Raw genomic sequence first — 14,725 nt, forward strand, 5'->3', positions numbered from 1 at the left:
ATGGGAAACTTTTGGGATAGCATTTGAAATGTAAATAAAGAAAATAATAATAAAAAATAAATAAATAAATAAATAAAAAAAGAAACTATAAGTAGCAAGGTAGTAGAATGGCCTATTTAAAGTTACACTGAAAAACCATTGTAACAAAAATACTATGGCACTACTACAAAAACAAACCTGTAAATCAGTGGACTAGAACAGAGGAGTTGGCTTTTTTTCCCTATTGTTCTGATAAAATACTCTAAGGAAAGAAACTTAAGGAAAAGAGGTTTATTTTTAGGTCACAGTTCAAGGTACCTGTGGCCAGGGCAGCAGGAGCTGGAAGCAGCTGGCCACTGTCCAAAGGAGAAAGGCGTGAATCCCACTCTAGGGCTCAGCTTGCTGTCTCCTTCTAATACAGGGTCCCCACCCAGGAAAAGCACTTATTCCAGTTAAGGTAGTTTTTCCCCCACCAGCATACCCAGAGACCTATCTCCCAGTCTAGAGTCTGCAAGTTGACAACACAGTAAGAGATGGGGGGTGGGGGAGGGGGGAGAAGGGAGCGATGAGGAGGGGTAAATGAGAATGGAGGGGGAATAACAGAAGGGAGAGACAGATAGTGAAAATATGTGATACATTTAAAAGAACTTGCTTTATGAATAGACGAACAATGAGGGAGGAAAAGGAGGAGTAGGAAGAGGAGGACGGGGAGGAGGAGACTACAAAATGGCTCAACAGGTAAAGGATGCTGTACAAGTTTGGCAACCTGGATTTGATCTCCAGACCCCATGTAAAGGTGGATGGAAGGAGAGAATCAACAAAGTTGCCTTCTGACCTTCATTCACATGCATATCTTGGTATGTGCACCTCCACACGTCATGCCTACATCAGATATAGGCACATGCACACATGCACACACACACACACACACACACACACACACACGCAATAATATTCTGATTCCATCTGTGTGGGGGCAGTATGTTTGTATGTCTGCATGAATGTGGGCACATGTGTGGAGGTCTGAGGTTGAGGCCAGGAGTCCTTCTTCAACTTCTCTCCACTTTACTTATCTAGGCAAGGGCTCCCTCCATCTGAGCTCCACCCCGTACCCACCCACCATTTGTATGACTGTACTTGAACCACTCGGAAAACTCCTCAGCCCCCAAATAATGAATTTCTAAAATTAACAAACAAAAATCAGACGTCAGATATGCAAGTTAAGAACCATGTTTATTATTTCGTTACATTCTGAATTCTAAGTACTTACTCTCTGAGATTCCTTTTCCTTATATGTAAAAAAAAAAAGAATAGCAGCCTTTAATAGCACATCCATGCATTTGTACAAGGTGTTTCCATGATTATTAAATGAAATATAAATATGAGACCTCATCCACCCAGGTCATATCAGCACACGTCACTCACAGCTGGAAATCAAATTTCAAGTTCTAGCAAAAAGGAGCCCTATCTTCTTCATACGCCACGCATGTCACTGCCACACCATCCAGTGCTTACAAAAATGCATTAGTCAGATGCAAAGGTCTGCTTCCCATTGCAGCCACCCAGCCCAGTCCAGTGAGTGTCCCAGCAGTGTCCTGGACCCAGTTCTGTCCAGTAAGGAACACAGGTTCTCGACACTTACAAATCTGCAGACTGCCATGTAGTTGGCTCACGGCCTAGGAGACATCAGGAAGCAAGGCTGTCCCCTGTGTAATGACATCCTAAGACAAACACATCCACCTTCACTTACCCGGAAATAGTCACTGCAGGCCGCTAGGACTGCCTTGTGAGCGTGGAATTTCTGTTCCTCAGCAATCAGGGTCACATCACAGAGAATGCCATCACTTCTTTGCTGATTCAGGGCGGCCAGGACAGTGTCATTGTGAGATTCCGAGTGGCACAGCCTCTGGCCCGTCAGCATTTCTTGAATACTACAAAGGAGAGTAATGAAGCCCTGTTTATTCCTTTCACGGGCTCAGCTTCCCGGGGGGCTCTCTCACCCACTGGACTTTGGGGAGGCTTCTTCTAGTGCACAGTGAGTCTGACCTTCCTGTTCTCAATTTTGCCCTCTCTGTTTTTTTGTTTGTTTTCCTTTACTCTAATTCGTTCCTCTGCCCTATCCTGGGACTTCTTTCTCTTGGTAGCTTCCAGGGTTTTGTTTTTGTTTTTGTTTTTGCTAAGGTTTAACTTTGTGAAAGTCTACATGTGAACCTATGAGCCTGTTTCTGAGTTCCTATTTCTTCAGTGTGTATGGGCAAAACTTGCTTTATGTGTACAGGTGAGCACGCCTCCCCATGTGTGGCATCAAACACAGCATCACCCCATGTGTGGCATCAAACCCAGCATCAGGCAGAACTTGGGAAACTACCCACTTCACAACAAATGTCAGAAGACATCCATTTGGAATAAATGGGGTACGGCGGCACAGAGCTGCAATCCCAGCATTCAAGTAGCTGGGAAGCAGAGAATTCGAAGACCATCCTTGGCTACATAGTAAGTTAGAGGTCAGCCTGAGCGACATGGGACCTATCTCTGTGGTGGAAAAAGTGTCCTTGCAAATGAAAAGGACTATTAAAACTTAAAAGTACTATGCAATCACCGTACTGGATATATGAATGGACTATTTTTCTTTTTGTTTTGTGAGATTGCTAAACTCCTATGATGAAGCTTTACCACTTCATTTACCCCCCCCCCCCCATCCTAACCAATTTATCCTGGGTCCTTTTGAAAGTCCTACTTGAACTTCAAAGATTTTCTAAAATGAGACAGAAATGATGCTATGAACTCACAACACAAACTGAATTTATACATGTCTGTGGACAATTATAGCTTAGATCATCAAAAAATCTCTCTACATGACTCCTAAACCTTACAGGTACTGGGCTCTGGCCAGTGAGCTATGTCATTACTAAATGACAACCAGAGGATGACAAGGGTGCTATGCCCTGTGCCCAAACAGTGAACTCCTTTGAAAGCTGAGTAAGAACACCCAAGGATGTCTGAGCATGCCCCCTCCCTACCCGACATTTCTGTGCTCAGTGCCAGTGTGAAAAAGTGCTATTCAGAGGAGACAAAGTCTTACCCATACTGTTGCTTTATTTGACCAGGCTCTGCCTTATTTCTGCCAATTGACTGGTGAATTAGAGTTAAATACAAATCTCTACCTTACAGTTAGCCTCATTCTTCCTGGGAAAAGCCAGGGTACTCAGCAAGCCTTATCAAATGTTTCCTGCTGGGAAGTCCAGACTAAGGGAAGAAAATAACTCCAGAGGAAGTGAGGCGACACAGGAAGTTCTTGTGGGAAGGTGGAAGGAGTGTTTTCAGCAGTCTGAAAGGCTCACAGCCATTGAATATTCATCTGTGGCTCCTGCGGTAGGCAGGCTTTCAAAATCAGTAACTAAAAGTTACTTTCTGGAGCATAAATAGTTCTTTATACAATTTTCTATGCAACGCCTAGAATACAGATTAATTAATATCATTAAGTAAAAGACGTGGTGAAAAGAAACAAGAATTTCTTATCAGCAAGGTAGAACACTAGGATAGCCTGAAAAAGCTTTTCTAAAATGATGACATTTTCATAGTTAGCAATTACATTGCTTACAGCTTTCAGCCAATTATCCTACATGATATATAATTATTAATTATAATTAACAATTTAGTCTTCCTGTAACCCTAAGAGAAGGTACTACTGGCACCTATGTTTTCCAGATAAGAATACCAAAATTCTTGATCATGAATTAAAACAAAACAAAACAACAACAAAAAACTAATGTTAAGAACAAAATGGTATAATTCTTTTTTCTGCTTTAATAAAAAAGTTATCTGTAAGAAAGGTCTCCAAAACGTATGCCCAAGGTAACAAAAATTTCAAAAGCTCCTATTGAGTTTATATTTATATCATACATAAGTAGACTCAAAATCAACCCTTTTTGTACTGTATGAAAGCACAGTAGCATATAATCATCACAAAACTATGCAGTCATGCTTCAGAACTGTGTTCGTATGTACTAACATTTTTGAAACAGAAAATGGAGTTCTAGTATTATAACTTTAGAAACGATCCTTTCTCCTCTTTTATGTCACCATAAGTGAATGTTGAAACTTCATTTGTAGTAGATCAAGAACACATTTAAATACATGCTTTAAATTCTTTTCTTATTTCCAAATCTAGTGCACGATCCACATCACTATTAAGCCTGGGCCAGTGTTTGCACTGAGCTATCTGTTGGAAGTGAGTAAATCCTGGCAGAAAAAGAGCAACTGTGAATGGCAATTTGGCAAAGACCGAAGGGCTGCGCTCTGGAACAATAGGGATGCTCCCTGCCTCCTTAGACTTAAGAGCTCAGCTTGGAAGAGTCACCCTCAAAGAACACCATAAGCTGGTATTTACGACAACACTTGGCAGAAGAGCCTAAATATTTTAGAACCAATATGTTATGAGTTCTTAAAAAGCAGAAACAATTACTCTGGCATTTGGCAAGGATACAAAGGCCCACTAATCAACAAATCTCAGCGCATCATCCTTGTATTCTCAAAGCAGTCTCCCACTTAGCTCTCACCTATAAAGCTGCAAAAGCCCTCACCTCTGCCAACCTGACAGCAAGCGCCCGTGCACAGGACAGCCAGAAGAGCCGAGGCTCACTTCACCTGGCTAATGATCGAAAACCGAAAACAGAAACGGAAGGCTGTAGTGGATCCAGCAGAAATTAAGGTGAGAACAGATAGACACTTGTCACTAGCTTCCTCTGCCCTGAGAAGAAATGGCAAGCCAGTGTACTCACCTCCCAGGTCAGAGCAATGTCTTTTCCCTACTGGGAACCAAACAAACAAAGGAAAAACTGCATCAAAAACTTTCCCCCGTAGCTGGGGAAAGACCTGAGGACGGCTCCGCGTTTCTCAGGGGAAATTCAGTTTTGAGAAGATGCTTAAAACGGGGGAAATTCTCCCATGAAAAAGTGGTATGGCTCAAAATCCACTGCTAGTACAGAAGGTACCGGGGCTCCCCAAGTGCAACAGCAGTACTACTGTCTTCTGTGGGAGGCCAAGAACTGCATTGCTAAAACAGGAGCCACTGACAACCTGGGGCTGCTGAACGCTCTCAGTGGGCTAGTGCAAGTTAAGGTGTGCTGTCAAAAATCATATGAAAAAAGGACTCAATTTATCTCATTAGTACTTCTATACTTAAGACATAAAGCTTAGGCTGTGATTTGGGACACACTGATTTCTATGAATCACATCACAGAGGTAAGTCAGAGCTAGCTTTCTCTTTGTTCCTTATCTTAAAATGTATCTACTTTAAACTAGACATGCGTCCTTCAGGACTCCATTTCCAAGTCCACCAGGCACCCTACCAGGTGCCTCCTGGCAAGCCCGCCACTGTCAGAGAGCACCATTTCTACATCTCACAGGATGGGCTTACCCGGGTTCTCTGGGATCACAGTAGGAAACCCAGACTCCCCCAGTAGCTGATGGACATTAGTAATGCCAGGAGGGAGTTAGCACCAGACTGGTCACATACCAGCATCTAATGATGGGGAGATTCATTCATGAGGTCCCAGGGAATAGGACTAATCATGACTTTGAGCCAGTAACTTTCATTCTGGAACCGATCACAAAAACTAGTATATCAAATGCAGAGCACGCTTCTAACAGTGGCCTCCTGTTCACTCTGAATCTCTCTGCTTTAGTGCAAATGGCTACATGGAGTGCATAGAGTTAGCTCTTCAATCCCAGAAATCCCAACGGCTCTCATTTTCATTTATTCACTTAACTGAATTCAGAAAGTTCTTAAGATGTAAATTCTAAAACAACTCTATACTTTTTTTTCACTTTACATTTCAAATGTAAGAGTTCTGTAGATTTCTCTTTCAATTTCTCTTTCAATGTTTCAACAGGGTAAAGGTATTTTTATTCATTAATAGTGAAAGAATGCTACTTACTTATGTGAGCAGGCTTTTAAAAGATCCAGTAATGGAATTAAAATTTTTATATAATATTTTATAAACTCTGTAAAGTGGATGCTAAAAATAAAAATAGCCATAATAATAAGCTTAGATTAAGACATTTTGCACAAGTAAGAAATATTAAGACTATGGAGAAAGAAACAATTATACATCAACAGCTTTTTATACCCCTTCCCTAATTCCTACATAGAAGAAACATTTATTCTGCCTTGCTATTCTAGATGCTGGAAATAAAATACCGAATAAATAAAGTGTGGTAACGGCCATCACAGCATATTCAGTGTATCAGGACAGTGGCACACTAAGTCAGTACTCTCAGCTTCCCCAAGGAGAACTAGCTAAGGTACAGATGGATGAGTTACTGCCCTGAGACAAAGAAGAGAAGACGTACGCAGGAAAAGAGAACCGGCAAGCTTTGGCCTGTGTCAGCTAGGAGGAGCACAGACAGACTGACACGCTCTTCTACAGAAATCACTGGCTGAAACTGAGGGTAAGAGGGGACTGAGTACCCACAGCTGAGGTGATGACTCACGTAGGATGTGTGGGCCAGGACAACCAAGAGCCATGGCAAGTCTCAGAAAGGCTCAACTGGACCCAAGAGCACTTAGGGAGACTGGGCCAGCCTGGGGCAGCTGGGGACCATGGCAATAGCTGAGGTCTATCTGAGCCCTGCTCTGAAACATCAGGACAGCGCTTCAGAGAGGTGAACAGATTTGAAAGCTACTCATGGGGAAAAGTTAGGAGTCTTGGTGACAGGTTAGATATAGATATGGATGGGAAGGGGAGAGTCTCATGGAGATGCTCATATTTCAGGTTTATAAAACTTGACGTCCCAATAGTAGGGCACCTGGAAAAGAAGAAAATAATAAACTCATTTTGGGATATGTTAAATTTGAGTTGTCTTAAAGACTTTTCTTTCCAAGATTAGATGTCAAAAGCACAGCTTAATTCATAGGTCAGAACTCAGCCTTGGCTAAGGAGAGAAACTTAACTCATGTTTCTCAGAGAAAAACCGACAGAGCCCAGTTGTCCCAAGAACACAGTAAAAAGCTGCTTGAATGGAAAAGGCCCCGAAAACACAGAAGCAAGTCATGGCTTGGTTTGCTCTTAAGGGGCAGGAAATAGGAACCACAGAAACAGCTGGAAGACTCTGGGCATCTGGGGGCTTGTTGGATGTAAAGACTTTTACGAACTGATCTGCACCGGACAGCATAGATTATTCAGTTCATCTGAATGAAAATTCTCACAGGCAAATGCCAAAACAACTGGAATGGAAAAAATTAAGGTTTGGGCAAAAGTTTCAGAATTTAAACCAGTTAAGAAGGGAACACAGCGATAAAATGACGCCTAACCACCTTCTGCTAACTCACTGATTGGCCAGCTATCATCAAAGGAGCCTCCTCCTCCTGCAGCAGATGGCAACTCATACAGAGACCCACAGCCAGACAATGTGCGTAAAGCGAGGGACCACTCGGTCCTAAATGATTTGTCTCCATCAAATCTCTTCTCTCAGAGCTCAGGAAAGCCCACAGAAGAGGAGATGGAAAGATTGTAAGAGCCAGAGAGCATGAAGGGATATCAAGGAAATAAGGCTTTCTAGACACCCAATTCAGCAGAACCAACGAACATATGAACTCACAGAGATCATAGCAACATGCATAGGGTCTGCACATATCTGTGCTAGGTGAGGTTCCAGTGGTAAGAAGAGAAGTGGACAAAAGTGCTCACCCTTAATCCAGAAACGATCTCAAATCGATAACTGTCATAAATGAAAATTGAGTTTTCCCCCAACAGAATTCTCACTGGGGATACAAACCACTCCTAAGGCCAGGTCCCATGGCCAGCAGGAATAGCAGGTCAGCATAAAAAGAACTCAATAACATCTATGGAGATATAGTCACGAAGGCAAATACCAGCCCTAGCGATAAAGGTAAACCTGCAAGCTGGGAAATCAATCCACAGTAGGAGGAATCTCAGACATGAAGTGACTAACAGGGCTAACACCATCCATGCTACATATATGGCTGTGGTCAAATGTGGCTGGCTGGAAGGCAAAGTTCTCTGGAGAAAAGCAGGCTGAGGACCCGAGGGCCTGGAATCTGGGCAGCTCTTCCATAAAAGGTCTGTGCTGAGGAGGAAGACGCAACAGCATCATGCATGGTCTTGTTGCAACAGTTCCAAAAGGCATAATGGAAGCCAGAGAGGCGGGGTGCCAGGGCTCTGGGCAGGAGCAGGGAAGGAGATGATCTACCCAGCGGAAGACAAGGCAGAAGGATGGGAACTGATTACCATCAATTGCAGGCTTAGGGTAAGAAATCACTTGGAGAACACACAGAGTCTGGTACCAAGGAACAGACTGTCTGACGTGGGACCACATAAATACCATCATCCACGTGTGCCACCTTGGCAGGGCACCAGATCTAGCACAGGGCTTCTCGGCCTTGGAATTAACTGCATTCTGAGACAGGTTGTTTCTTGCTCTGAGGACCAGTCTTAAACACTGTAAGATGTTTAGCATAATATGTAGCTAAAAATCAACCGATCCCTGATGATAAGAAATACTGCTGGTCCTTGAACACAGTTTCCTAATTCACCACGGAGAATTACAAACTCACAAGACGCATAAAGAGCTGCTACATCTGCTGTGGTGATGCCACCCGCCTCTGAACTTATTTTGGAACTAGTCATCTCTAATAGCTTCAGACAGCTCTATTTAACAGAAATATCTAATTCCTCACACTGCACAGATAGTCATCAGTTCTATTACCTCTCTTCTTAGCTCTTCTAGAGCCCTTTGGACTGCTTCCTCAGAAACTGATGGTGACCTGCCTCCAGGCAGAATGACCGCCAAATACTTTCTCTCTGGCTGCCTCTCAGAGTTTAGAAGCTTCCTCCTGCCTCGGTGCACCCCCCAGCTCAGCTCATCCTTGGGACCTCAGGCCTGCTTCTTTCCTGGGTTTGCACTGCACTTTACCATCAGAAAGATTTTCATCACAGCATTTGCATTACTGGTGGTATAGCTGTTTCTCTGACAGGATACCCAGCTTATGAAGGAATAAATCAAAACTTGTATTAGTCATAGCTGGTACTTTACATCAAGTTGAATGTTTGCCTCAGCAAATACTTACTAAATAAATATATACTCAAAGAAGATATCAGGAACTTCTGAATCCTCCCCAAGTGGTTGCATTAAAAGGGGGGTCAATATTCAGAGATAGCATAGTTTTCTACACATTTGTATCATGTACCTTTATAGTGATTTGCCTTCTGCCATCCAAAATAAGAAAAAACAAACAAAAAACAAAAAATCAAAAAAAAACAACCCAAAAAGCAGTATGAGGCTTTTCTAAGTTTGATCATGAGGTCTTAGTGGTTCATCCTTTATCCAAATACCAAAATCACAAAAATTATAACTGTTTTGTTTATTCAGTCAAATCATGCTCAGTTCGAGCCTTGTGCTCAGTACTCTGTGCTCAGTGTTCAGTGCTCTGTGTTCAGTGCTCAGTGTTCAGTGCTCAGTGCTCTATGCTGTGCTCTGTGCTCAGTGTTCTGTGCTCAGTGCTCTGTATTTAGTGCTCTGTGCTCTGTGCTCAGTGCTCTGTGTTTAGTGTTCTGTGCTCTGTGCTCAGTGCTCTGTGCTCAGTGCTCTATGCTCTGTGCTCAGTGCTCTGTATTTAGTGTTCTGAGCTCTGTGCTCAGTGCTCTGTGCTCAGGGCTCTGTGCTCAGTGCTCTGTATTTAGTGTTCTGTACTCTGTGATCAGTGCTGTGTGCTCAGTGCTCACTGCTCTGTGCTCAGCACTGCATTGTTCCAGGGTTCAGCTTGCCATACTGAAAAGGGCTTCTCATTCAGTGTGTACCTGAGGCAGTGTTCAGACGGCATCCTCCAGCTGGGTCCTCAGAGTCAGGCTTAGAAGGTTTCAGAAGAATCCGCAAGCATTCCAGCTGCATTAAAGAGTATAAGAAAGGAAGGAAAAGTGAGAAAAATGCAAAGAGCATTCTAGAAGCTCATGACACCAGTGCCACAGAACACCAAGGACAGGCCTGTAGGAACTGAACACTGGCATTTAACAGCCCCTTCCCAGTCTCCTAGACACGCTCTTGATGCTTTTAAACTTTCAGGGGTTTGACCTTTTTAGAGAGTTGAGTATAGAAAGTACACTGTATTTGGGACTTGATAATAGCTGACTAAAGATCAAAAGGAAAATCATCCAATAGTCACAGGGAACAATTAAGATCTTATGGAACTACACCTACGGTGATCAGAACCACAGACACTATCCATGGAAATTTCAGTTTCCTTCCAAGTATGATTTGTGGATTCAGTTTAAACCAAGTACCTACTGGGTACGTATGCACAGAGAGATGTTTCTCTAATCAAGGAGAGGGTTTCTGAGCACTCATCGAGAGGCCACACAGAGAGAGAAGGAAAACGGGGAGGAAATGACAACTGCATCCTCACAGCAAGCAGCTCCAGGGTTAGCATAGGAGAGCAGGTGTGCTCCTCAGACCTGAAGCTCCTGGCCTGTGCACACTTCCCATCCATCCCTGCTACCCACCCTTTGCCTTGGATTTTAATGAGTGATGTAACTCTAAACAGAAAAATAAACTATTTGAACAGTCTGGGACCTGGTCCATGACTACATTTTACAGCTCTCCTTAGAGAGTCTAGCTCGCATTTTGTAATACACCCAAGTGCCAAAATTAATTATAACCTGGATAAGCTGAGTAGGCTTCCTTCTGTTTCAATTTTATTTTGAAAGAGAACAGTAATAAGAGTTAAAATGCTTATTTACAAAAGGGATATACTGTGCTTCTGGTTTGCATACTAAAATATTTGTAATCTGAAAAAATATAGCATTCATTATATTATAAAGAAACCTGCAATTGGTATGATTTTGAAATACTTAATGAAATTACCATTTGGTGAGGTATTCGATTATTACTGAGTATTGGGTTGTTTCAAACATTCAGTCCATTTAACCTCACCTAGTAGTCCTTTTTTAAAAATTATTATAAGTTATCCTTTCACTTATTTCTAGTGTAAGTTCTGACAAAAACTAAAGTAAGCATCCTTCTCACCCGCTCCATCATGGGTAAGCTGCGCAGATGGTTAGAATAATTTGAGGCACATTGTTTAATTAGCTGAGAGACTTGCTTAGCAACCCTTTAGTGCTACAGTTCCTCTGACAGTGTGCTTTGCATGATATCAAACACAAACAGAGACAAACACTTGAGCTTTGAAATGGGAAAGGGTATTTATTACAGGTGGGTTAAAAAAAAAATCTTACTCTTTTTGAAAATCCTAGGTTTTTTAAAAATATAGCTACTAACCCAGCAAATTGAGAAAAGAATTCTAAAGGTTAGAACGATTCACCATTAAGGGATTATAGCTAATCTGATACATTTCAAACAGTATGTGGTGGAAAAAAGAAAAACATCAAGTGAACCCAGTTCCCTGCTCCCAATACTCGTTGTTTGCAGGACAGTAAAGTAAATTACTGTTTCTCCAAACTTATCTAAGGACGACCTTCTACATCCTGTGTAGTTTAATTCGATGAATTAAAATAGCATTTAAAGGTGAGTCAAGATGAATTAGGAATGTATCACCATAGAAAAGTTTTCTTACTATTTACTATTATTTTTCTACATATTGATATCCTGTGGAGGATATCGGAATTTTCTACTGCAACATATACCTCTTCTGCACACGGATATACACTGAGCTAACAATTGCTAAGAACCAGCAGACATAGAATATGCTTTAATAACAACCGGTCTTATCCCTTTTCAAATGAAATTTCCAACCAGAGACGAATTTGTCATAGCTCCTTGGTAAGAAGATGTTAAATTTCTTTAATCCCTAAAAATCTGAGTTGTGTAGCGATCATCTCAGATAACAAACATGTTGATGCACTGTTTTTCTTTTACATTTCGCTAATGTACCTAACATGTCAAATACTGATCCTTTTTGTTATCATCTTTTTTTAATATATAATGATGATAATGCCTTTATTTTATTTTATTTTTTTATGTAAGTACACTGTAGCTGTCCTCAGACACTCCAGAAGAGGGCATTGGATCCCATTGCAGATGGTTGTGAGCCACCATGTGGTTGCTGGGATTTGAACTCAGGACTGCTGGAAGAACAGTCAGTGTTCTTAATCGCTGAGCCATCTCTCCAGCCCTTTTGTTATCATCTTAATCCATAATAGTTTGAAAGGAGAAAAAATAATCTGAGAGGAAGATCTTGAGGGAAAATCTGAGAGGAAGATCTTGAAGGTACTTTCGACCACTGCCAAATGATTTGTGATATTGTCCAAAACTAAGAAAATAGTTCTGTTTTATTGTTTAAGGAATAGTGTGTGCTTAATAAGATGCATTTTAAAACTATTTTGATCTGTGGTCACTTGAGTCCATGGATGCTGGACCCACGGATACAGAGGACCAACTAAAACAACACAAATTGAGCATAGTGAAATCAGGTTTCAGAGGACTGTATATAGTCCACATTTTCAACCACACCTAGCACCAAAAAATGGTGCATATTCCAGGACACAGTTATCTTAAGGTGCTGAAGAGTCTCAAGGCAGAAGAGTCAAGAGTTAAGGCTAGCTGTTTTTTTATGTCAACTTGGCACAGGCTAAAGTCATTTGAGAAAAATTAGGTCTGTGATGACACCAGAAATCACATGGAAGCCCATAATCCATGCTCCCACTGTCCATATAGAGCCAATGAGCTACTGTCACAGTGATATCAATGACTGCGGATGCACAGCTGAGAAAGAGGGATGCGGCAACCCCTATCACCACCCCACCCCATCCCACTCCCCAATGTAGTAAGAGCCTGGACAGGAAGCCATCAGAGAGGACTCTTTAAAACTGTGATAGGATGCTAGGGTGTCTGTCACCCTCCACAACAGATGGCTTCCAGCAGGGATGCAGGAGGGGAAGGAGTCAGCTCCATTTAGGGGGTGAGCCAATGAGAGTTTGACCACACCCCAGTGTGTATATAAATAACTCGATTTGGGGGGGGGGGCTGGGGGAGAGGGGAGGTAACAAGAGTTGAAGGGATGACAGGGAAGAGCTGCGAAGCAAATGTTATGGGTGTCTGATGTAAAATCCCCAAAGAATCAACAAGAATTTTATGTCGGGGGGGGGGGAGAGAAAATACTCATAACAGACTGGTCTGTGTTGCAAGCCTGTGGAGCATTTCCTTAATTGGTCATTGATGTGGGAGTGCTGCCATCCTTGGGCAGGTGGTCCTGGGTGCTATTTAAAAAATAAATAAATAAATCAAAAGCAGACTGAGCAAGCCATGAGAGACAAACCAGTAAGCTAGCAAGCAGCACTCCTCCATGGCCTCTGCAGCTCCTGCCTTTAGGTTTCTGCCTCCACTTCCTACCCTGTCTTCCCTGAATGATGGATTAAACATTTTCTTCTCCAAGTTGATTTGGTCATAGGGTTTGATTACAGCAGCCTTATGTAGGGCAAGGAGAGGGGCCTCAGAAACCAACTTTGTTGACATGTTATCAAATTTTCTAGCATTCAAAGAATGTGAGAAGTGATTCTGTTGCTAAAGCCACACTCCCTGTGATATTAGCTATTTCAGTCCTTGTACACTAAGGGTCCCCCCCGGGGCACAATGCAGTTCTCCTCACGTGGATCCTCCACTCACACTGTCATATTGCCGTCGCTCTACTCTGTTATTAAAACCAGTCTGACCTCTGGCCATGGCTGCCAAGCTCCCCAGTTTGCTTCAAGTTACTGTGGCTCAGAGGCTATGACCACATTGTCCACAGGTCTATGGCAAACCGTACTCTACTCAGATGAAACTGGGTCATGGATGGCTGAGAAACTTCTGACACAGATGTCTCTTGAGATAGCTCCCTCTCTGCTATGGACCCATCAGAACATCTGGCTCTCATTTTTTGCTTCCCTAATCAGCACTCATTTTTCTGTGAGAAGTTAAAACATCCCACTGTCCACAGAAATTCCCTCCAGGAAGATTCTTAGATTTCTACACACACACATACACACACACACACACACACACACACACACATGCTTGCCCCATGAAAGCCTACCCCTCTTCAGATTATTTAATAATTATAGGGATCCCAACGAGAGACTTGTCAATAATGTCAAATCCTAACTCTGCCATATGGCTAAAGCACAAGCTACCTCTTAACACTCCATTTCTAAGGCTGAGCTGTGTTCCTGTATCATGTCTGAATAAGGTAAAACATTGTGTTCTCATCAGGCCTTCTACCAAGCTTCTACCTATCAGAGAAAACCCCACCCATTTGTCACACATGACAACAAAGTTATGAATCTGCTGTAAGATTCTGACCTTTGTGCATGACATACCCATTACTACCTCAAAATCAAAGAACTATAATTACCTGCACTCCAAGGATTCTCCCAATACCAGGCTTAACGACATTCTCTTGTAGAAGTATGTAAGGGTTATCCGACCCTTGCCTGGCATTACAGACACACACCCCCCGCAGCCCCAGCTTTCCAGCCTCTGTGGTTCATGACCTTGGGAGGTACAGTCTAGGAGGTGGAAGATTAACGAAGTGAAGTAGCGACCATGCGTGGAAGCCCACGAAGGCAGGCTTTTAGTAACGCAGCTGCAGAAGTCACTGGTGTGCTTGTAAATGACTCCAATAAACACTGGTTCATCCAGATAGATATAGCTGAGTTCTGGGAAATAATTTTTATTTTTTTTAGTTTTTTCCAGACAGAGTTTCTCTGTGTAGCCCTGGCTGTCCTGGAATTCA

General features: G+C 42.4%; 1 protein-coding gene and 1 long non-coding RNA gene across 2 annotated transcripts in view; one reads left to right on the forward strand and one right to left on the reverse strand.

The window, feature by feature from the left end:
* Klhl32 (kelch like family member 32) overlaps nt 1–14,725 on the reverse strand; it is a 209,971-nt gene that overhangs the window by 154,092 nt on the left and 41,154 nt on the right. Inside the window, exons 2-3 of the mRNA XM_021222200.2 lie at nt 9,801–9,885; nt 1,730–1,910 (exon numbers count right to left, since the gene is read on the reverse strand). Coding sequence (XP_021077859.1) covers nt 1,730–1,910; nt 9,801–9,823 — 204 coding nt within the window. The 5' untranslated portion in view covers nt 9,824–9,885. The remainder of the gene's footprint in view (nt 1–1,729; nt 1,911–9,800; nt 9,886–14,725) is intronic.
* LOC110338767 lies at nt 1,794–9,229 on the forward strand. The gene is made up of 2 exons (XR_002381313.1): nt 1,794–2,014; nt 8,731–9,229. It is a non-coding gene; the product is annotated as an uncharacterized LOC110338767 (long non-coding RNA).

Source organism: Mus pahari, chromosome 22 (genome assembly GCF_900095145.1).
Source record: "Mus pahari chromosome 22, PAHARI_EIJ_v1.1, whole genome shotgun sequence".
NCBI lineage: Eukaryota > Metazoa > Chordata > Mammalia > Rodentia > Muridae > Mus > Mus pahari.